Source organism: Melitaea cinxia, chromosome 27 (assembly GCF_905220565.1).
Source record: "Melitaea cinxia chromosome 27, ilMelCinx1.1, whole genome shotgun sequence".
NCBI classification, from domain to species: domain Eukaryota; kingdom Metazoa; phylum Arthropoda; class Insecta; order Lepidoptera; family Nymphalidae; genus Melitaea; species Melitaea cinxia.
This window is the reverse complement of record NC_059420.1, coordinates 5,590,010-5,612,666: the sequence shown is the minus strand read 5'-3', so window position 1 is coordinate 5,612,666 and position 22,657 is coordinate 5,590,010. Positions and strand designations below refer to the sequence as shown.

Genomic DNA, 22,657 nt, shown 5'->3' with positions numbered 1-22,657 from the left:
AAATCTTTAGTGGCCCTGAAAAGGGCCTTTTTTTTTTTGTCTAAGCAGGCACACGATAATTATATCATGCGCTGCTCTTTTCAAGTTTTTAGCGCGTTCACTTGGAGCTCGTGTACTTCGTGACGGCCTTTGTTCCTTCACTGACGGCGTGCTTAGCGAGCTCGCCGGGCAGGAGCAGCCTCACGGAGGTCTGGACCTCCCTCGAGGTGATCGTGGATCTCTTGTTGTAGTGAGCGAGACGCGAAGCTTCGGCGGCGATGCGTTCGAAGATGTCGTTCACGAAAGAGTTCATGATAGACATGGCCTTGCTCGAGATACCGGTATCGGGATGGACTTGCTTGAGAACTTTATAGATATAGATGGCGTAACTCTCCTTCCTCTTGTGCTTCTTCTTCTTTTTGTCCGACTTAGAGATGTTCTTCTGGGCTTTGCCAGATTTCTTAGCGGCTTTCCCGCTTGTCTTGGGCGGCATGGTATAATAATTATTACGTGGTGCGTACCGTTACGAGGACTAGACTCGAATGATATAAAAATTTCCGGCGTTCCGGTGTTTTATCGACTTCATGTCGCTGCCCAGTTACGTCCGTCCAATAGTTACGGGACTATTCGGACCAATGAGAAGTGAGATCGTCGCCGCACGGTGGGGATAGCGACCGATAAACAAGCAAAAGCCCCCCCCCCCCCCCGCACATCGACGTATGAAAAAAAATAATAAATAATAATAATTAAGATTAGAGTACATCTTAATCATTATTATGTGTTGATATGTATGTATTTTATGACGCTGTTACAAATTTCATAACTATGCAAGCTTTTTTTTTTTTTTTTTTTTTTTTTTATTATTCCTAATATCATCTTTTAAATTAAAAAAAAAAAAAAAAAAATTCTCGTTTCACAGTATTAGTAATTACAATAATATTACTCCTCCGAAACGGCTGGATTTTTATGAAATTTTGTTTGCATATCTTATATTTATTGTCTGAGAATCGGCCAACGTTTATTTTTCATACCCCTAATTTATATTGGGTTTAATAAGATTTATAGCATATTTATACGCTATTGTTCGAGTGATATAACATTTAATTCGTAAGAAAATTAAGGCGTGTGTGCTGTGTGTATTATTCTATGTTTGCACGAGAAGGTTTTACGTGCTGCTAAAGAAATAATGAAATAAATAATGACGTCGTCGTTACGTAAGAAACGTAGACAAAAAATTAATAATTTTTTATCGTATTTAGAAGAGATTTGTGGCCCTGAAAAGGGCCGTTTGATTTTCATAGATGTCAATTATCTCGTAGTTAATAGTTTCGCAACGAAAGAGTGACACGACGTAACGAACTATTAGCACGACGATACAGACACAGTTTAATAAATAATTAAGCCTTCTTCTCGGTCTTCTTCGGTAAGAGGACCGCTTGGATGTTCGGGAGGACACCGCCTTGTGCGATGGTGACGCCCGACAGGAGCTTGTTCAATTCCTCGTCGTTACGGATCGCCAGCTGAAGATGTCTCGGTATGATTCTGGTCTTCTTGTTGTCGCGGGCAGCGTTTCCGGCCAACTCGAGAACTTCGGCGGCGAGATATTCCATGACGGCGGCTAGGTAGACGGGAGCGCCGGCACCGACGCGTTCGGCGTAATTTCCCTTCCTCAGCAGTCTGTGTATACGACCGACCGGAAACTGAAGACCGGCGCGGTTCGAACGAGACTTTGCCTTTCCCTTCACTTTACCGCCTTTACCGCGTCCCGACATGCCGATGATATAATTTAATCGAAATAAAATACAAATAAAAGCACACTAAAAACCGATGCAGAACAGTGACGAAAGCGTCCAGTCCGGTGCGGTTGTAGCGAGAGAATTAAATTTTTTAAAACTACTCTGTCGGCTATATATAGAAATCGCCGTTTCGTCGGCGGGTAGGGATACTATAGAGTCGGAAAAAGAGACGGAACACGGCCGGCATTTATCGGTATGTATCGGTTTAATGAAACGGGGATATTAGTTACGCGAATTGTGTAAATTATTGTTGTGATAAAAGAAAATTAATAGTAATAATAATAATATATAATAAATAAATATATAATTATGTAAAAGAATGAGGGTATTACTTCAATTTTTTTTAACCGACTTCAAAAAAAGAAGGTGTTTTTTTTTTTTTTGTTTTTTTTTTTTTTTTTTTTTATTTAATATCAATTTAATCGAAAACCGATGTTTATCACGTGGTCACATTAAAATTTCATCGAGATCTGATTACAACTTTTGGAGTAATCTTTGATAATGCGAATTTACTCGATTTCGAATGTTTTCGTCTATATTCGTTAGTCGTCGATATTATTAATCGATGTCGTTTTTTTTTTTTTTTTTTTTTTTTTTTTCGTTTGCCGCCAAATACAATGTCATTTTCATTTAATATACGGCAGTGACGAACGAATCTGTGATGATGCAACGACGTGTTTATTCATGATTTATTATTATTCTATACAAGTGACAAATAATAGACAGCAATTATAACTAATATTGTAAGTGATAAATGCTTTAATTAGTTGTTCTATTGTTACTGTTGTTGTTTACTTTCAATGATAATGAACGTTTGCGGATATTCTATTGTCGTAAATTGTATGATATTATCATTTTATTTATTTTTTACTTATAGATATGTAGTAGTAACGCGAAAAAGCTTTGTTTGTATACTCGTAGCGTCTGTGTATGTGTTTATAGTATGAGATTTTTTTTTTTCTATTATTTGTTTATTTATTTTATAAATACGATTGTATGGTACACCTATTAATATATTGCGACTCTTTTTGTATATTGACGTCATATGATCGTTTGAAACGTCGCGTAGATACGTAAAAATTTACGATTGCTTTGGGAAGTTTTTGTTAGCCCTGAAAAGGGCTTTTTAGTGTGCGATTAACGCGCCGCACTCGCTTGTATCGACACCCGACTTAGTCGTCTTATTATTCTTCTTCTTCTTTTTCTTTTTCTTTTTCTTCAACATCGTCGTAGTCGTCGCAGCGACATCGCGCCAACGGACGGACGCTGCGGCCGACGGCACGATGACGACGATTACCATGATGGTGATGATGGCAACGAAACGACGACACGCCGAGCGACACCGCGAGGGCGTCGTGAGACGCGTGAAGTTGTTATTGTTGTTGTTTTAACACTTTCGTACGTCACCGGCTTACTTCTTGGCGGCGGCCGCTTTCTTAGCTGCCGCTTTCGACTTGGGCGTCGCTGCGGCTGCCTTCTTCGGTTTAGGAGCTTTTGGCTTCTTAGTGGGCGGTTTGGCACTCTTCTTCGCCTTCGACGCGGCGCCGGCCTTCGCCTTAGAAGGCGTCGCGGCGACGGCCGCCTTCTTCGGCGCCGGCTTCTTCTTAGCGGCGGCGGCTTTTTTGTCCTTAGTCGCTGCCTTCGGTTTGGACTTCGACGGCGATGACGCCGCACCGGCGGAGGCCGCGGCGGCCGCAGCGGCGGCGGCGGCAGCGGCGGCGGCGGCCTTCTTCGCGCCTCCCTTGCCTGCGGCCGAAGCGGACGAGGCTTTCTTCGATTTACCGGACGCGGCCGAAGACGAGGCGCCCTTGCCGCCCGATGCTCCGCCGCCGCTGCCGCCGGCCGGTTTCTTCGATGCGGACGATTTCGATTCGAGCTTAAACGAGCCGGAAGCGCCCTTGCCCTTCGTCTGTATGAGAGCTCCCGATTCCACGGCGCTCTTCAGATACTTCCTGATGAACGGAGCCAGCTTTTCCGAATCGACTTTGTATTGAGCGGCGATATATTTTTTGATCGCTTGCAGAGAGGAACCGCTGCGCTCTTTCAACTCTTTTATCGCGCTGTTTACCATTTCGGATGTCTTAGGGTGTGTGGGCTTAGCCTTCGGCTTCTTGGCGGCGCCGCCCGCGGCGGCCGAAGCCTTAGGCTTCTTCGCCGGGGTCGCGGGTGCTGGGGCTTCGGTCGCTACTGCTGTATCGGCCATTTTTTGTTGTTATTATTATTATTTTTCTTTTTCAATTAAAACACGCACGAACAAACTGTCACACGGATAGAACACGACTCTATTGAGAACTTTTTTACAGAAACGGACGTGTGGACGGACAGAGGTCGCTAGTAGTTCGAAGAGTATCGGCAATACCGTAAGGAGAGCCGCTACGTCGCTAGACAATTTCTCGTACGAACGCTGAAAACTTTTCACTAACAGGTATCTTTTTAAATACGATATTTTCATATTTTATTATGTACGTTTAAAGATCGATAGCACCGAGCGATACCTCGTAAGCCTGTCCGTCGGATGAGAGTCTAACTCGCCTAATAGCTCGCTCGTAGCGAATGATATCGACGTTTAATTTCGATATAGTTCAACGCGTGTACCTCGAGTCCCGTTTAAAAGTTATTTTATTCTATTAAAAACGATTAATATATTCCGATCGATCGACGGATCGAAAGCTAAGATACCTTATTAATAATCTAAAAACGCACATCGCGTATACGATAATTTTCGTACTAATTTAAGGTGTTCGAAGTCGGGCCTCGTAAAACACGACGTTGCAACTCGACACGAGCGATGATAATACCTAAAAACAACCACCGGTACGACGAACGTATCGAATGATATTTATAAAACAAAAAAACAAAAAGAAAAAAAAAAAAAATTAAAAATAATAGTATAGGTAATTGTGTTGTCGATCCGAAGAGATTATTATCATTTACGAAAACCATTTAGTGAGTGAGTGTGTACATAATATACACGCACGAATAGGGTTAGGGCATTAATCTAAGCGAGCGAAACGGTATTTTCCTTCGAATGCTATATATGTATGTATATTATAACTTAAGCTAGAAATAGGAAAGCGAGATCTCTATAGGAGGTACAAGTCTAATTTAATTTTTACAAAATATACGTACTACGTAATATATCGTTTGTAGTAGAACGAAAACGTATGAGACTCGTATTCTTCCTTCATTTGTAAATATCGCAAGTTAACGTGTATGTATTATTAGAAATAAAGAGTCCCGAGAGGAAATACATGATACTTATTGACATAATAATTATGAAAACAATAATACATACATACGATCTATTATTATTATTTTTGATTTAATTTCATAAATATAAGTAGGTAGGTAGGTACGTGTTCGTTATTATTTCAAAAGTAGGTAAGTAAAAGTTCAAAGAGAGAAAGAAAATAATTTGTTTTGGTAATGATATGTGATAAAAAGAGACGTCTTAGATCGTTAGAAACGTTCGCTAACGTTCAATCGAGCGTGTGTGAAGGAATCATGTGCGGCCCTGAAAAGGGCCTTTTTTTTATTGAAATCATTCGTATTTCAAGTAACAAGAAATACGAATAATAGTATTTAGTCGTTAGTCTAACCGCCGAAACCGTAGAGGGTGCGACCCTGACGTTTGAGGGCGTAAACGACGTCCATAGCGGTCACGGTCTTCCTCTTGGCGTGCTCGGTGTAGGTGACGGCGTCACGGATGACGTTCTCGAGGAACACTTTGAGCACGCCGCGGGTCTCTTCGTATATCAGACCGGAGATACGTTTCACTCCTCCTCTGCGCGCCAGACGACGGATGGCGGGCTTCGTGATACCTTGGATGTTATCACGGAGAACCTTCCTGTGTCTCTTCGCGCCTCCTTTTCCCAGACCCTTTCCACCTTTACCGCGGCCGGTCATTGTTTCGTTAACTTGTTTTGATTTTAAGATTCAGCTCGAAATTCGTCCGTCCGTCGAGTCCTGACGACGATCAGTTAGTGTTTTTCGATCGCACCGTTGCGCTATATTTATAGACATCGCTCTCTCGCCGTCGTCGGAGGGACCTAATTGCCGTGGCTCGGGGTGGGGATGGAGGGTAGCGAGGGGCGTCGCGGGGCGAGGCGGTGTGTGTTTCGTTGGCGATCTCCAATCTCGGATTTTAGGTAAAGAAACATACGTGTATTATAATATTTTCATTGTTATTATTATTTTGTATTTTCTATTTCGATTATCAGTCTTATTTTATATTTAATCGTGGTAGGAAGGAATCGGATGATGAAAATTATTTCTAATAATAATATAATAAATAGCTCTCGCTATATCTACCTAGTTCGATGTTCGTGTTTTTTTTTTTTTTTTTTTTTAATTTTTGTAGTGTGAAAGGATTTACTTTCATTACCTATATATTTCCTCTTTTCTTTAGTGCTAAAGATTATTATATTATATATAATACATACATTTATTTTGTTTACTTATAGTATTTGTATAATGATACTAGTTAAGAGACAGGTATTGACGTATGAACGTTTGAAACAAACAAAAGTCATAATTACGTATAGAAATATATGATTGGCCCTGAAAAGGGCCTTTTTGTTTTATTTTTTTGTTTTTTCTCGATGTAGACGGTAAAACCGTCCGAGGAAGAAGAAGAACGTGTCGAAATTTACGCACGTTCTCCACGGATCCTGCGCGCCAGTTGAATATCTTTGGGCATGATCGTGACGCGTTTGGCGTGAATGGCGCACAGGTTAGTGTCTTCGAATAGACCGACCAGGTAGGCTTCGCTGGCTTCCTGCAGCGCCATAACCGCCGAACTCTGGAATCGCAGATCAGTCTTGAAATCTTGAGCGATCTCACGGACGAGACGTTGGAATGGCAGTTTGCGAATCAGAAGTTCCGTGCTCTTTTGGTAACGACGGATCTCGCGAAGGGCGACCGTACCGGGCCTGTAACGATGCGGCTTCTTGACTCCTCCGGTGGCGGGCGCGCTCTTACGAGCGGCCTTCGTTGCGAGCTGCTTGCGCGGCGCCTTGCCGCCGGTAGATTTACGAGCAGTCTGCTTAGTACGAGCCATAGCTGAGAGAGATACTAATGAAAAGCTTTCTCGGTAAACGAAAAACTCAAAACGAGAGACGACACTAGTTCGCGGCGTCAACTTCGGAGAGCGAATGAAGCGACGAAACGACGATTCCGCTCTTTTATAGGTTTTACGTATATATAGACGAGTAGGGAACGTACGTATCCGCGCGACTCTTTCGCTCTCTTTCTTTCAGTTATCGTTTGACACCATGTTATTCGTGTTTTTTTTTAATTTATTTATTTATTTATTTTTTTCGTATGATATATGCAGAATTAAACGTTAATTTCGTCCTGACAAGTAAAATATTCGATGGTACGTACGTACGTACGTACGTACGTACGTACGTACGATTAATTCTTTATTTATTTTCGTTTTATTAATCGATTTATACCTTATTATTTATCAATTTATATATATAATTATAATATTTTATGTAAAATATATATATATATATATATATATATATATATATATATATATATATATATATATATATATATAAGATATATGTGTGTGTGTGTGTGTATTTTTTTTTTTTTTTTTTTTTATGTAGCTAGTCATTAATAATAAGAGAGAAGCGCAATAATAATGTAAATAAAACGATCGTTTGTATCATTGTCATTATGTCGCCCAACGTCTGCGTGCGACACAATACGACTGTCGTTTAAAAAACATATTAAAAGATTATAATTATATAATAAATTTAAGAATATATATATATATACACATACATACGTTGTTTATGTTTATATATTTTATTCATTTATTATGTATTATGTATGTAAACGCAAATTGAGTGAATATTATAGTAGTTATTGACGTCGTCGATTCGAAGAGAAACATTAAATCAGTAACACATTTATGAAATCTTTAGTGGCCCTGAAAAGGGCCTTTTTTTTTTTGTCTAAGCAGGCACACGATAATTATATCATGCGCTGCTCTTTTCAAGTTTTTAGCGCGTTCACTTGGAGCTCGTGTACTTCGTGACGGCCTTTGTTCCTTCACTGACGGCGTGCTTAGCGAGCTCGCCGGGCAGGAGCAGCCTCACGGAGGTCTGGACCTCCCTCGAGGTGATCGTGGATCTCTTGTTGTAGTGAGCGAGACGCGAAGCTTCGGCGGCGATGCGTTCGAAGATGTCGTTCACGAAAGAGTTCATGATAGACATGGCCTTGCTCGAGATACCGGTATCGGGATGGACTTGCTTGAGAACTTTATAGATATAGATGGCGTAACTCTCCTTCCTCTTGTGCTTCTTCTTCTTTTTGTCCGACTTAGAGATGTTCTTCTGGGCTTTGCCAGATTTCTTAGCGGCTTTCCCGCTTGTCTTGGGCGGCATGGTATAATAATTATTACGTGGTGCGTACCGTTACGAGGACTAGACTCGAATGATATAAAAATTTCCGGCGTTCCGGTGTTTTATCGACTTCATGTCGCTGCCCAGTTACGTCCGTCCAATAGTTACGGGACTATTCGGACCAATGAGAAGTGAGATCGTCGCCGCACGGTGGGGATAGCGACCGATAAACAAGCAAAAGCCCCCCCCCCCCCCCCCCGCACATCGACGTATGAAAAAAAATAATAAATAATAATAATTAAGATTAGAGTACATCTTAATCATTATTATGTGTTGATATGTATGTATTTTATGACGCTGTTACAAATTTCATAACTATGCAAGCTTTTTTTTTTTTTTTTTTTTTTTTTTATTATTCCTAATATCATCTTTTAAATTAAAAAAAAAAAAAAAAAAATTCTCGTTTCACAGTATTAGTAATTACAATAATATTACTCCTCCGAAACGGCTGGATTTTTATGAAATTTTGTTTGCATATCTTATATTTATTGTCTGAGAATCGGCCAACGTTTATTTTTCATACCCCTAATTTATATTGGGTTTAATAAGATTTATAGCATATTTATACGCTATTGTTCGAGTGATATAACATTTAATTCGTAAGAAAATTAAGGCGTGTGTGCTGTGTGTATTATTCTATGTTTGCACGAGAAGGTTTTACGTGCTGCTAAAGAAATAATGAAATAAATAATGACGTCGTCGTTACGTAAGAAACGTAGACAAAAAATTAATAATTTTTTATCGTATTTAGAAGAGATTTGTGGCCCTGAAAAGGGCCGTTTGATTTTCATAGATGTCAATTATCTCGTAGTTAATAGTTTCGCAACGAAAGAGTGACACGACGTAACGAACTATTAGCACGACGATACAGACACAGTTTAATAAATAATTAAGCCTTCTTCTCGGTCTTCTTCGGTAAGAGGACCGCTTGGATGTTCGGGAGGACACCGCCTTGTGCGATGGTGACGCCCGACAGGAGCTTGTTCAATTCCTCGTCGTTACGGATCGCCAGCTGAAGATGTCTCGGTATGATTCTGGTCTTCTTGTTGTCGCGGGCAGCGTTTCCGGCCAACTCGAGAACTTCGGCGGCGAGATATTCCATGACGGCGGCTAGGTAGACGGGAGCGCCGGCACCGACGCGTTCGGCGTAATTTCCCTTCCTCAGCAGTCTGTGTATACGACCGACCGGAAACTGAAGACCGGCGCGGTTCGAACGAGACTTTGCCTTTCCCTTCACTTTACCGCCTTTACCGCGTCCCGACATGCCGATGATATAATTTAATCGAAATAAAATACAAATAAAAGCACACTAAAAACCGATGCAGAACAGTGACGAAAGCGTCCAGTCCGGTGCGGTTGTAGCGAGAGAATTAAATTTTTTAAAACTACTCTGTCGGCTATATATAGAAATCGCCGTTTCGTCGGCGGGTAGGGATACTATAGAGTCGGAAAAAGAGACGGAACACGGCCGGCATTTATCGGTATGTATCGGTTTAATGAAACGGGGATATTAGTTACGCGAATTGTGTAAATTATTGTTGTGATAAAAGAAAATTAATAGTAATAATAATAATATATAATAAATAAATATATAATTATGTAAAAGAATGAGGGTATTACTTCAATTTTTTTTAACCGACTTCAAAAAAAGAAGGTGTTTTTTTTTTTTTGTTTTTTTTTTTTTTTTTTTTTATTTAATATCAATTTAATCGAAAACCGATGTTTATCACGTGGTCACATTAAAATTTCATCGAGATCTGATTACAACTTTTGGAGTAATCTTTGATAATGCGAATTTACTCGATTTCGAATGTTTTCGTCTATATTCGTTAGTCGTCGATATTATTAATCGATGTCGTTTTTTTTTTTTTTTTTTTTTTTTTTTCGTTTGCCGCCAAATACAATGTCATTTTTATTTAATATACGGCAGTGACGAACGAATCTGTGATGATGCAACGACGTGTTTATTCATGATTTATTATTATTCTATACAAGTGACAAATAATAGACAGCAATTATAACTAATATTGTAAGTGATAAATGCTTTAATTAGTTGTTCTATTGTTACTGTTGTTGTTTACTTTCAATGATAATGAACGTTTGCGGATATTCTATTGTCGTAAATTGTATGATATTATCATTTTATTTTATTTTTTACTTATAGATATGTAGTAGTAACGCGAAAAAGCTTTGTTTGTATACTCGTAGCGTCTGTGTATGTGTTTATAGTATGAGATTTTTTTTTTTCTATTATTTGTTTATTTATTTTATAAATACGATTGTATGGTACACCTATTAATATATTGCGACTCTTTTTGTATATTGACGTCATATGATCGTTTGAAACGTCGCGTAGATACGTAAAAATTTACGATTGCTTTGGGAAGTTTTTGTTAGCCCTGAAAAGGGCTTTTTAGTGTGCGATTAACGCGCCGCACTCGCTTGTATCGACACCCGACTTAGTCGTCTTATTATTCTTCTTCTTCTTTTTCTTTTTCTTTTTCTTCAACATCGTCGTAGTCGTCGCAGCGACATCGCGCCAACGGACGGACGCTGCGGCCGACGGCACGATGACGACGATTACCATGATGGTGATGATGGCAACGAAACGACGACACGCCGAGCGACACCGCGAGGGCGTCGTGAGACGCGTGAAGTTGTTATTGTTGTTGTTTTAACACTTTCGTACGTCACCGGCTTACTTCTTGGCGGCGGCCGCTTTCTTAGCTGCCGCTTTCGACTTGGGCGTCGCTGCGGCTGCCTTCTTCGGTTTAGGAGCTTTTGGCTTCTTAGTGGGCGGTTTGGCACTCTTCTTCGCCTTCGACGCGGCGCCGGCCTTCGCCTTAGAAGGCGTCGCGGCGACGGCCGCCTTCTTCGGCGCCGGCTTCTTCTTAGCGGCGGCGGCTTTTTTGTCCTTAGTCGCTGCCTTCGGTTTGGACTTCGACGGCGATGACGCCGCACCGGCGGAGGCCGCGGCGGCCGCAGCGGCGGCGGCGGCAGCGGCGGCGGCGGCCTTCTTCGCGCCTCCCTTGCCTGCGGCCGAAGCGGACGAGGCTTTCTTCGATTTACCGGACGCGGCCGAAGACGAGGCGCCCTTGCCGCCCGATGCTCCGCCGCCGCTGCCGCCGGCCGGTTTCTTCGATGCGGACGATTTCGATTCGAGCTTAAACGAGCCGGAAGCGCCCTTGCCCTTCGTCTGTATGAGAGCTCCCGATTCCACGGCGCTCTTCAGATACTTCCTGATGAACGGAGCCAGCTTTTCCGAATCGACTTTGTATTGAGCGGCGATATATTTTTTGATCGCTTGCAGAGAGGAACCGCTGCGCTCTTTCAACTCTTTTATCGCGCTGTTTACCATTTCGGATGTCTTAGGGTGTGTGGGCTTAGCCTTCGGCTTCTTGGCGGCGCCGCCCGCGGCGGCCGAAGCCTTAGGCTTCTTCGCCGGGGTCGCGGGTGCTGGGGCTTCGGTCGCTACTGCTGTATCGGCCATTTTTTGTTGTTATTATTATTATTTTTCTTTTTCAATTAAAACACGCACGAACAAACTGTCACACGGATAGAACACGACTCTATTGAGAACTTTTTTACAGAAACGGACGTGTGGACGGACAGAGGTCGCTAGTAGTTCGAAGAGTATCGGCAATACCGTAAGGAGAGCCGCTACGTCGCTAGACAATTTCTCGTACGAACGCTGAAAACTTTTCACTAACAGGTATCTTTTTAAATACGATATTTTCATATTTTATTATGTACGTTTAAAGATCGATAGCACCGAGCGATACCTCGTAAGCCTGTCCGTCGGATGAGAGTCTAACTCGCCTAATAGCTCGCTCGTAGCGAATGATATCGACGTTTAATTTCGATATAGTTCAACGCGTGTACCTCGAGTCCCGTTTAAAAGTTATTTTATTCTATTAAAAACGATTAATATATTCCGATCGATCGACGGATCGAAAGCTAAGATACCTTATTAATAATCTAAAAACGCACATCGCGTATACGATAATTTTCGTACTAATTTAAGGTGTTCGAAGTCGGGCCTCGTAAAACACGACGTTGCAACTCGACACGAGCGATGATAATACCTAAAAACAACCACCGGTACGACGAACGTATCGAATGATATTTATAAAACAAAAAAACAAAAAGAAAAAAAAAAAAAATTAAAAATAATAGTATAGGTAATTGTGTTGTCGATCCGAAGAGATTATTATCATTTACGAAAACCATTTAGTGAGTGAGTGTGTACATAATATACACGCACGAATAGGGTTAGGGCATTAATCTAAGCGAGCGAAACGGTATTTTCCTTCGAATGCTATATATGTATGTATATTATAACTTAAGCTAGAAATAGGAAAGCGAGATCTCTATAGGAGGTACAAGTCTAATTTAATTTTTACAAAATATACGTACTACGTAATATATCGTTTGTAGTAGAACGAAAACGTATGAGACTCGTATTCTTCCTTCATTTGTAAATATCGCAAGTTAACGTGTATGTATTATTAGAAATAAAGAGTCCCGAGAGGAAATACATGATACTTATTGACATAATAATTATGAAAACAATAATACATACATACGATCTATTATTATTATTTTTGATTTAATTTCATAAATATAAGTAGGTAGGTAGGTACGTGTTCGTTATTATTTCAAAAGTAGGTAAGTAAAAGTTCAAAGAGAGAAAGAAAATAATTTGTTTTGGTAATGATATGTGATAAAAAGAGACGTCTTAGATCGTTAGAAACGTTCGCTAACGTTCAATCGAGCGTGTGTGAAGGAATCATGTGCGGCCCTGAAAAGGGCCTTTTTTTTATTGAAATCATTCGTATTTCAAGTAACAAGAAATACGAATAATAGTATTTAGTCGTTAGTCTAACCGCCGAAACCGTAGAGGGTGCGACCCTGACGTTTGAGGGCGTAAACGACGTCCATAGCGGTCACGGTCTTCCTCTTGGCGTGCTCGGTGTAGGTGACGGCGTCACGGATGACGTTCTCGAGGAACACTTTGAGCACGCCGCGGGTCTCTTCGTATATCAGACCGGAGATACGTTTCACTCCTCCTCTGCGCGCCAGACGACGGATGGCGGGCTTCGTGATACCTTGGATGTTATCACGGAGAACCTTCCTGTGTCTCTTCGCGCCTCCTTTTCCCAGACCCTTTCCACCTTTACCGCGGCCGGTCATTGTTTCGTTAACTTGTTTTGATTTTAAGATTCAGCTCGAAATTCGTCCGTCCGTCGAGTCCTGACGACGATCAGTTAGTGTTTTTCGATCGCACCGTTGCGCTATATTTATAGACATCGCTCTCTCGCCGTCGTCGGAGGGACCTAATTGCCGTGGCTCGGGGTGGGGATGGAGGGTAGCGAGGGGCGTCGCGGGGCGAGGCGGTGTGTGTTTCGTTGGCGATCTCCAATCTCGGATTTTAGGTAAAGAAACATACGTGTATTATAATATTTTCATTGTTATTATTATTTTGTATTTTCTATTTCGATTATCAGTCTTATTTTATATTTAATCGTGGTAGGAAGGAATCGGATGATGAAAATTATTTCTAATAATAATATAATAAATAGCTCTCGCTATATCTACCTAGTTCGATGTTCGTGTTTTTTTTTTTTTTTTTTTTTAATTTTTGTAGTGTGAAAGGATTTACTTTCATTACCTATATATTTCCTCTTTTCTTTAGTGCTAAAGATTATTATATTATATATAATACATACATTTATTTTGTTTACTTATAGTATTTGTATAATGATACTAGTTAAGAGACAGGTATTGACGTATGAACGTTTGAAACAAACAAAAGTCATAATTACGTATAGAAATATATGATTGGCCCTGAAAAGGGCCTTTTTGTTTTATTTTTTTGTTTTTTCTCGATGTAGACGGTAAAACCGTCCGAGGAAGAAGAAGAACGTGTCGAAATTTACGCACGTTCTCCACGGATCCTGCGCGCCAGTTGAATATCTTTGGGCATGATCGTGACGCGTTTGGCGTGAATGGCGCACAGGTTAGTGTCTTCGAATAGACCGACCAGGTAGGCTTCGCTGGCTTCCTGCAGCGCCATAACCGCCGAACTCTGGAATCGCAGATCAGTCTTGAAATCTTGAGCGATCTCACGGACGAGACGTTGGAATGGCAGTTTGCGAATCAGAAGTTCCGTGCTCTTTTGGTAACGACGGATCTCGCGAAGGGCGACCGTACCGGGCCTGTAACGATGCGGCTTCTTGACTCCTCCGGTGGCGGGCGCGCTCTTACGAGCGGCCTTCGTTGCGAGCTGCTTGCGCGGCGCCTTGCCGCCGGTAGATTTACGAGCAGTCTGCTTAGTACGAGCCATAGCTGAGAGAGATACTAATGAAAAGCTTTCTCGGTAAACGAAAAACTCAAAACGAGAGACGACACTAGTTCGCGGCGTCAACTTCGGAGAGCGAATGAAGCGACGAAACGACGATTCCGCTCTTTTATAGGTTTTACGTATATATAGACGAGTAGGGAACGTACGTATCCGCGCGACTCTTTCGCTCTCTTTCTTTCAGTTATCGTTTGACACCATGTTATTCGTGTTTTTTTTTAATTTATTTATTTATTTATTTTTTTCGTATGATATATGCAGAATTAAACGTTAATTTCGTCCTGACAAGTAAAATATTCGATGGTACGTACGTACGTACGTACGTACGTACGTACGTACGTACGATTAATTCTTTATTTATTTTCGTTTTATTAATCGATTTATACCTTATTATTTATCAATTTATATATATAATTATAATATTTTATGTAAAATATATATATATATATATATATATATATATATATATATATATATATAAGATATATGTGTGTGTGTGTGTGTATTTTTTTTTTTTTTTTTTTTTATGTAGCTAGTCATTAATAATAAGAGAGAAGCGCAATAATAATGTAAATAAAACGATCGTTTGTATCATTGTCATTATGTCGCCCAACGTCTGCGTGCGACACAATACGACTGTCGTTTAAAAAACATATTAAAAGATTATAATTATATAATAAATTTAAGAATATATATATATATACACATACATACGTTGTTTATGTTTATATATTTTATTCATTTATTATGTATTATGTATGTAAACGCAAATTGAGTGAATATTATAGTAGTTATTGACGTCGTCGATTCGAAGAGAAACATTAAATCAGTAACACATTTATGAAATCTTTAGTGGCCCTGAAAAGGGCCTTTTTTTTTTTGTCTAAGCAGGCACACGATAATTATATCATGCGCTGCTCTTTTCAAGTTTTTAGCGCGTTCACTTGGAGCTCGTGTACTTCGTGACGGCCTTTGTTCCTTCACTGACGGCGTGCTTAGCGAGCTCGCCGGGCAGGAGCAGCCTCACGGAGGTCTGGACCTCCCTCGAGGTGATCGTGGATCTCTTGTTGTAGTGAGCGAGACGCGAAGCTTCGGCGGCGATGCGTTCGAAGATGTCGTTCACGAAAGAGTTCATGATAGACATGGCCTTGCTCGAGATACCGGTATCGGGATGGACTTGCTTGAGAACTTTATAGATATAGATGGCGTAACTCTCCTTCCTCTTGTGCTTCTTCTTCTTTTTGTCCGACTTAGAGATGTTCTTCTGGGCTTTGCCAGATTTCTTAGCGGCTTTCCCGCTTGTCTTGGGCGGCATGGTATAATAATTATTACGTGGTGCGTACCGTTACGAGGACTAGACTCGAATGATATAAAAATCGCTAGTGGTCTTCTCACACTACCCGATGAGGGGGTGTGGGGAATTGTGTCGCAAGATCCTAGATCTTTTTCACAAAGTTTCTACCGCCACCTATCAATATAGGTGGGTCCTTGGATTGGGCTGTAAAAGAGTAGCCGCGTGGGACTCTGAGTTGGGTGAAATGGAGTGGAGTGGTGTAGGTTGGGAGGCGGGATGGGAAGGAAGCAATGTGGTGCGTGAGACCCTTCTCCAGTGAGGTCAAGACCCAGCCGGGTGAGACCCACGGTAGCCCCGTGGGAGGCCCAGCTAGATCGACCGTCTAACCGGAGTTAGGTACTCACACCATTGCGTGGGAACGAGGAGAGGTTCCGCGGGAGAGCTCGATGATCCGGTGGTCTTGCGTGCCACGGTGCGATGTTCTTGATGTGCGGTGCGTCCGATGCATCCGCACGAGAGAACATCGATTTGGCTAGGCGGACCACGAAGTCCTCCAGACTCTCGATCTTCAGGTCCCTCTGAAGGGTCGAATTCTTTACGCACCAGGGCGCGTTTGTGATGTAGCGCAGCGTCTTCGACTGCTGCGCTTGGAGGCTCCTCTTGTTGGTGTCGCTGAGAAGGGCGTACCAAGCTGGCGCGGCGTACGTGAGGCGTGATCTCACGAACGTTTTGTAGAGGCCCAGCTTGGTTTTGAGCGGGAGTCTTGACTGTAACAGCGGTCGCAGAGCTGACATTGTGGCTTTAGTCTTCCCAATCACTATCTTAGTGTGGCCGGACATGGTCAGTCGGCGGTCGATCGTAATACCGAGGTACTTGACCGCCTCCTGCCATTGGATGTTGTTCCCCTCGAAGCGAAGCAGGGGCGCCATCGGGCGTGAGCCCACCGATAGCGCCTGCGTCTTGTCCACGTTAATGGACAACCTCCACTTGGAGAGCCAGTCGGGGAGAGCGTCGAGAGTTTCCTGCATCTTGGCAACTGCGCGTCTCGTCTTGATGGACGTCGCTATGTACGCAGCGTCGTCGGCGTAGAGAGCCAATGTGGTTCCATCGGTGTTCGGGATGTCATTCGTGTACAGCGCGTACAACGTCGGAGACAGGCAGCTGCCTTGCGGGACACCAGCAGCAACTGGGTACAGGTTGGACGTGGTTCTCTCGATCTTCACTCTGAAACTCCTGCTCTCCAGGAAGGATGAGATCACCCTAACTATGCGACGAGGAGTGGCCGTGGTTGTCAGTTTGTAAAGCAGCCCAGGGTGCCATACACGGTCGAACGCTTTCTCGATATCGAGAAAGACAGCGACGGCTTTCTCCCTTTTGTTGGCAGTAGCCGTCAGCAGGTGCATCACTCTTGAGAGTTGTAGCGTGGTGCTATGTTCCGCTCGGAAACCGAATTGTTCGGGGCGTAGTTCCACGTGCTGCGATAACCGCTGCAGCAGAAGACGCTCGAATACTTTGGAGATGGCTGGCAGCAGGGTGATGGGGCGATAGCTCCCAGGTTTCAGGATGTTCTTCCCGGGCTTAGGTAGCATGGTCACGAGTCCTATCTTCCAAGCGTCGGGGAATTGTCCCGTTCGCAGAATCCCGTTGAACAGGCGCGCCACTGCCGCTACCGTGCTCCGCGGTAGGTGTCGCAGGGTCCTGTTGTCGACGCTATCCGCTCCCGGCGCCTTCCTCGGCTTGGACTTCGATATGACCCGTTGTACCATGCCCGGTGAGATGACGAAGGGGTCTTCGTCAGGAGCTATCGGTGCAGCGAAGTATTCGGTCAGGTGTCTCTCGACCTCTGCCGTGTGGTCTGGAGCTGAGTCCGGGTTGGGCTGGAACTGCAGCTCCAGGTGCTTCGCAAAGATCTCGGCGCGTTCCTCAGCGCGGTACTTGAGCGTGCCGTCTTCGTCCCGAAGTGGTCGGACAGGAGTCGTTGAGTTGGTCAGCTGTCTGCACAGCTTGAAGATGGATGTTCTGTCTTCCGAGGCGTCCTCCAATCGTTTCTCCCAGCACTCCGTGGCGTGGGACTCCAACAGTGCCTTAACTCTCCAGGCAAGCCTGTTGAGTTGAGTCTTCAGGTTAGGGTCCCTGTTGCCCTGCCACCTTCTCCTGAGTCGCCTCTTCTCCTGAATCAGGTGATGAATGTGCTGGGGTAGCGGCGATAGCTGGTATGAGCTGGTGTTCGAGGTTGAGGTTGTCGTCGCAGTGTCCAAGGCCTCCTGGATGCGTGACGTCAGTTCGTTGGCGAATTCGTTGACGTCGTTGGCCGTCTGAATTCGCCTGATTGACTGCGGGGGCTCGAGCGCTTCCTGGAAGGCCTTCCAGCAGATGTGCTTCCGGAGTAGAGGCGGCGACTTGCTCGTGAGCCGGTGACCCAGCACCGCCAGGACCGGCAAATGATCCGACGATAGCTCATCCTGGACCACCTCTAGCGTGGGCTGACAAGGAAGTCCACGGTGAACCATCAGATCGATGACGTCCGGTGCTTGCGTGATGTTGTCCGGGTAGTGCGTGGGCAGCTCAGGTCCCGAGACCTCGTACCCGCTGACCTCGCCGTCGTCGAAGAGTCGTCTGCCGTTCGCGCAGATGAGGTTGGAGTTCCAGGCGACGTGCTTGCAGTTCCAGTCGCCCGCCGCGAGGCTCGGGTGTGGCGAGTTCAGGAGTTGATGAACCTCTGCCACATTGAGGCTTGTGCCGGGCGGGCGATAGACTGCGTAGATGTTGAGAGGTCCGTCGATGTTGTGGACCTCGACGCCTAGAGCCTGGAATGAGCTCAACTGCAGCCTGGGCAGCGGATTGTGGACGACTCTTCTCCTCACGATGACAGCCAGTCCTCGGTAAGGCCGGTTAGGGCAGGCTTCGTCCTGGCGGTAAACGAAGTACCCGGGAAGGTTGGCACGATCACCGGGTCCCAGGAACGTCTCGCAGATCAGCGCCACGTCGATGTTCTGCTCGCGTAGGAGGTGCTTGAGAAAGGGGCTCTTGTGCTTGAGCCCCTGAGCATTCCAAAACAGGATCCTCATCATTGTTTGAGTCGCAGCAGCTCGGTGATGCCCCTGACGATAGCGTCAGTGGGGTCGTTGTCCGCTTGCAATGCGACCAGGACGTTTGTGAGGATCTTGATTGAGATTTCCAAAACTGACGATGATGCAGCTGGTGACTCCTTGTTCGGTCGCTTCTCCTTCTTCGCCTGCTTCCCTCCATGGGTGGTTGCAGGCAGAGTTGGGGTTGCGACCTCGGCGATGTTCGCTTGAGGAGTAGGAGGCGCTTCCGCCTTCCTCCCTTTTCCTCGGTTCTTCTTCCTCTTCTTTTTATTCGATGCAGGCGCCTTCGACTGCCTGTCGATAGGGTTGTTAGCCGGGGCCATCAGCGTTGTCGCTGTTGCCTCGGCTGAGACTGTGGTGCGGTCCACAACTTCGGCCGTCCTCGAGGTAGCCATGGATTCCTTTTTGCTGGCAGTAGTGCAAGCCACAGTGCCAGCTTTCTTGTTCCTGGCTTCTCTCTTGAAGATGGGGCAAGAGGTGTTGTTGGCCGGGTGCGCGCCGCTGCAGTTGGCGCACGTGGGAGGCTCCTCGACCGGCCTAGGGCAGTCCTTTGCCGTGTGTTCCTCCCCGCACCTGACGCAGGCTAGCTTTCTATGGCAGCCGTGGCTCGAGTGCCGGAACTGTTGGCACCTGTGGCACTGTGCTGGGCCCTTCTTCCCTCGCCAGGCCTCGATCTTCACTCCGGGCATGCATAGGAGTTCTGTGATGCCGTATATTCCCGGCGTCACGTTGGGCGTCCTTTTGAGTATAGCCAGGAAAATACAGCCTGGTCTTCCTTTCCTGGCGTTTATCGGTCGCACGTACTCCGGAGTGTATCCCAAGCTACGGAGCTCCTCTACGATCTCCTCGGCTGCTGTGGACACCGGCAGACCTCGTATAGCGACCTTCACGCTCCTGTCAGCTGGTAGCGAGTAAGAGAACCAGGAGATTTTCTCCGATGACTCCAGCTCGCTGAGGAAGCGCTGAGTCGCTCTATACTCAGCCTCGGTTTTCGGAGTGAATCGTACTCCCTTCCCGTAAGGGCGAGCGTTTGGCGTGTGTCCGAGCTTATCGCGGAGGCGCCTGATGTGCTGGGTCCAATTTGGGAAGAACTCCACCACCAGAGGCGGGAAGTTTGAGGTCTTCCTCGCCGGCTGGCTGTTTCCCGAACCGGAGCTTTGGGTATCCGGCGCGCTCGACGCAATTGCCTGCGCTTGAGGTGTGGGTGCTCGGGTTGGAGGAGCACGAAGAGCGTCAGCAAATGATAATGGCGGCGTGTCGACCTGCATCTGTTGCTGCGGTGATTCTGTGGGGGCTGCGTCGGGGCAGTGACGTTTCGCTTCTTCTGCTGAGGAGCTATCGTCGCTTGCCGCTGATAGTTGCCTCCTCCTTGGGTTGGTGGGAGCTTGCGTCGCCTCCTGGGGGCTGGTGTCATGCTGAATGGCCTCTCGCTGGTTGCTCAGGTGTTGCTTGAGCACCCTGATACAGTCTTCTGACATGAGACCGCTTTTCTCAAGGCGGTCTGCGATCTTCATATTGGTCTGGAGCCTGGCTTCAGGGGACAGTTTCCGAAGATCTGTCGCTGATCCGGTTCTCTGCAGGACTTCCAATGAAGCGGAGCGCCCTTTGGATCCGGCAAGGTTGCTTGCTCCAGACCTGTTGGGCGTCGGCGTGCTGCGCAGCGCTACCGAAGTGGCGATGGCACGAGGTATGGCGGTGTTGCGCACGGTGTTTGATGCGCCAGACACACTTGCGCGTTGTTCGGTCTGCCCTCGTGCGCAGGCTCCCGGAGTACCGCTGATTGGTCCGGGTACTCTTGTGATGACAGAGTTGTTGCATGACGAAGGATGCTTCGGCGGACCGGCTGGGTCCCTGCCGGCGTGATGCGTGTGGCCCTGAGAAGGGCCTTTTCGGGTTGTTGGACTTCCGTCCATGATGGATGCAACCATCCGCGACCGAAGACGGCGCCGCACTGAGCGAGCTCAGCGGGCAACCGCCGGTGTCAACGTACGGTGACTATCCCTTCGTTCGCGAAAGCGAACGGCGAAACTCGAGCGGTGCCGAGCTTCGTTTTCTTCTAAGGTCCGTGCGGTGAGATGTTGACTCGTTGGTTGCTTGCCGATCCGATATGATATAAAAATTTCCGGCGTTCCGGTGTTTTATCGACTTCATGTCGCTGCCCAGTTACGTCCGTCCAATAGTTACGGGACTATTCGGACCAATGAGAAGTGAGATCGTCGCCGCACGGTGGGGATAGCGACCGATAAACAAGCAAAAGCCCCCCCCCCCCCCCCCCCCGCACATCGACGTATGAAAAAAAATAATAAATAATAATAATTAAGATTAGAGTACATCTTAATCATTATTATGTGTTGATATGTATGTATTTTATGACGCTGTTACAAATTTCATAACTATGCAAGCTTTTTTTTTTTTTTTTTTTTTTTTTTATTATTCCTAATATCATCTTTTAAATTAAAAAAAAAAAAAAAAAAATTCTCGTTTCACAGTATTAGTAATTACAATAATATTACTCCTCCGAAACGGCTGGATTTTTATGAAATTTTGTTTGCATATCTTATATTTATTGTCTGAGAATCGGCCAACGTTTATTTTTCATACCCCTAATTTATATTGGGTTTAATAAGATTTATAGCATATTTATACGCTATTGTTCGAGTGATATAACATTTAATTCGTAAGAAAATTAAGGCGTGTGTGCTGTGTGTATTATTCTATGTTTGCACGAGAAGGTTTTACGTGCTGCTAAAGAAATAATGAAATAAATAATGACGTCGTCGTTACGTAAGAAACGTAGACAAAAAATTAATAATTTTTTATCGTATTTAGAAGAGATTTGTGGCCCTGAAAAGGGCCGTTTGATTTTCATAGATGTCAATTATCTCGTAGTTAATAGTTTCGCAACGAAAGAGTGACACGACGTAACGAACTATTAGCACGACGATACAGACACAGTTTAATAAATAATTAAGCCTTCTTCTCGGTCTTCTTCGGTAAGAGGACCGCTTGGATGTTCGGGAGGACACCGCCTTGTGCGATGGTGACGCCCGACAGGAGCTTGTTCAATTCCTCGTCGTTACGGATCGCCAGCTGAAGATGTCTCGGTATGATTCTGGTCTTCTTGTTGTCGCGGGCAGCGTTTCCGGCCAACTCGAGAACTTCGGCGGCGAGATATTCCATGACGGCGGCTAGGTAGACGGGAGCGCCGGCACCGACGCGTTCGGCGTAATTTCCCTTCCTCAGCAGTCTGTGTATACGACCGACCGGAAACTGAAGACCGGCGCGGTTCGAACGAGACTTTGCCTTTCCCTTCACTTTACCGCCTTTACCGCGTCCCGACATGCCGATGATATAATTTAATCGAAATAAAATACAAATAAAAGCACACTAAAAACCGATGCAGAACAGTGACGAAAGCGTCCAGTCCGGTGCGGTTGTAGCGAGAGAATTAAATTTTTTAAAACTACTCTGTCGGCTATATATAGAAATCGCCGTTTCGTCGGCGGGTAGGGATACTATAGAGTCGGAAAAAGAGACGGAACACGGCCGGCATTTATCGGTATGTATCGGTTTAATGAAACGGGGATATTAGTTACGCGAATTGTGTAAATTATTGTTGTGATAAAAGAAAATTAATAGTAATAATAATAATATATAATAAATAAATATATAATTATGTAAAAGAATGAGGGTATTACTTCAATTTTTTTTAACCGACT

General features: G+C 44.6%; 9 protein-coding genes and 1 pseudogene across 9 annotated transcripts; all 10 read right to left on the bottom strand.

Moving 5' to 3' along the window:
• Window positions 1–5: 5 nt before the first annotated feature.
• Window positions 6–670, bottom strand: LOC123667056 (histone H2B). The gene has a single exon (XM_045601055.1). It carries the CDS (start codon window positions 470–472, stop codon window positions 98–100), a length of 375 nt encoding a protein of 124 aa, XP_045457011.1. The 5' UTR covers window positions 473–670; the 3' UTR covers window positions 6–97.
• Window positions 671–957: 287 nt separating this feature from the next.
• On the bottom strand, window positions 958–2,093 carry LOC123667055 (histone H2A). Its single transcript, XM_045601054.1, has one exon. It carries the CDS (start codon window positions 1,749–1,751, stop codon window positions 1,377–1,379), a length of 375 nt encoding a protein of 124 aa, XP_045457010.1. The 5' UTR covers window positions 1,752–2,093; the 3' UTR covers window positions 958–1,376.
• A 411-nt stretch (window positions 2,094–2,504) lies between these two features.
• On the bottom strand, window positions 2,505–5,099 carry LOC123667225 (histone H1B-like). The gene has a single exon (XM_045601182.1). The coding sequence runs from the start codon at window positions 3,976–3,978 to the stop codon at window positions 3,187–3,189; it is 792 nt and encodes a 263-aa protein (XP_045457138.1). The 5' UTR covers window positions 3,979–5,099; the 3' UTR covers window positions 2,505–3,186.
• A 94-nt stretch (window positions 5,100–5,193) lies between these two features.
• Window positions 5,194–13,497, bottom strand: LOC123667230 (annotated as a pseudogene).
• On the bottom strand, window positions 7,573–8,374 carry LOC123667228 (histone H2B). The gene has a single exon (XM_045601185.1). The coding sequence runs from the start codon at window positions 8,174–8,176 to the stop codon at window positions 7,802–7,804; it is 375 nt and encodes a 124-aa protein (XP_045457141.1). The 5' UTR covers window positions 8,177–8,374; the 3' UTR covers window positions 7,573–7,801.
• On the bottom strand, window positions 8,665–9,800 carry LOC123667227 (histone H2A). Its single transcript, XM_045601184.1, has one exon. The coding sequence runs from the start codon at window positions 9,456–9,458 to the stop codon at window positions 9,084–9,086; it is 375 nt and encodes a 124-aa protein (XP_045457140.1). The 5' UTR covers window positions 9,459–9,800; the 3' UTR covers window positions 8,665–9,083.
• LOC123667226 (histone H1B-like) lies at window positions 10,210–12,805 on the bottom strand. The gene has a single exon (XM_045601183.1). The coding sequence runs from the start codon at window positions 11,682–11,684 to the stop codon at window positions 10,893–10,895; it is 792 nt and encodes a 263-aa protein (XP_045457139.1). The 5' UTR covers window positions 11,685–12,805; the 3' UTR covers window positions 10,210–10,892.
• A 407-nt stretch (window positions 13,498–13,904) lies between the features above and the next one.
• On the bottom strand, window positions 13,905–14,671 carry LOC123667229 (histone H3). The gene has a single exon (XM_045601186.1). It carries the CDS (start codon window positions 14,538–14,540, stop codon window positions 14,130–14,132), a length of 411 nt encoding a protein of 136 aa, XP_045457142.1. The 5' UTR covers window positions 14,541–14,671; the 3' UTR covers window positions 13,905–14,129.
• A 595-nt stretch (window positions 14,672–15,266) lies between these two features.
• On the bottom strand, window positions 15,267–15,928 carry LOC123666861 (histone H2B). The gene has a single exon (XM_045600885.1). It carries the CDS (start codon window positions 15,868–15,870, stop codon window positions 15,496–15,498), a length of 375 nt encoding a protein of 124 aa, XP_045456841.1. The 5' UTR covers window positions 15,871–15,928; the 3' UTR covers window positions 15,267–15,495.
• Window positions 15,929–21,486: 5,558 nt separating this feature from the next.
• LOC123667093 (histone H2A) lies at window positions 21,487–22,622 on the bottom strand. The gene has a single exon (XM_045601080.1). The coding sequence runs from the start codon at window positions 22,278–22,280 to the stop codon at window positions 21,906–21,908; it is 375 nt and encodes a 124-aa protein (XP_045457036.1). The 5' UTR covers window positions 22,281–22,622; the 3' UTR covers window positions 21,487–21,905.
• Between the last annotated feature and the right edge of the window lie 35 nt (window positions 22,623–22,657).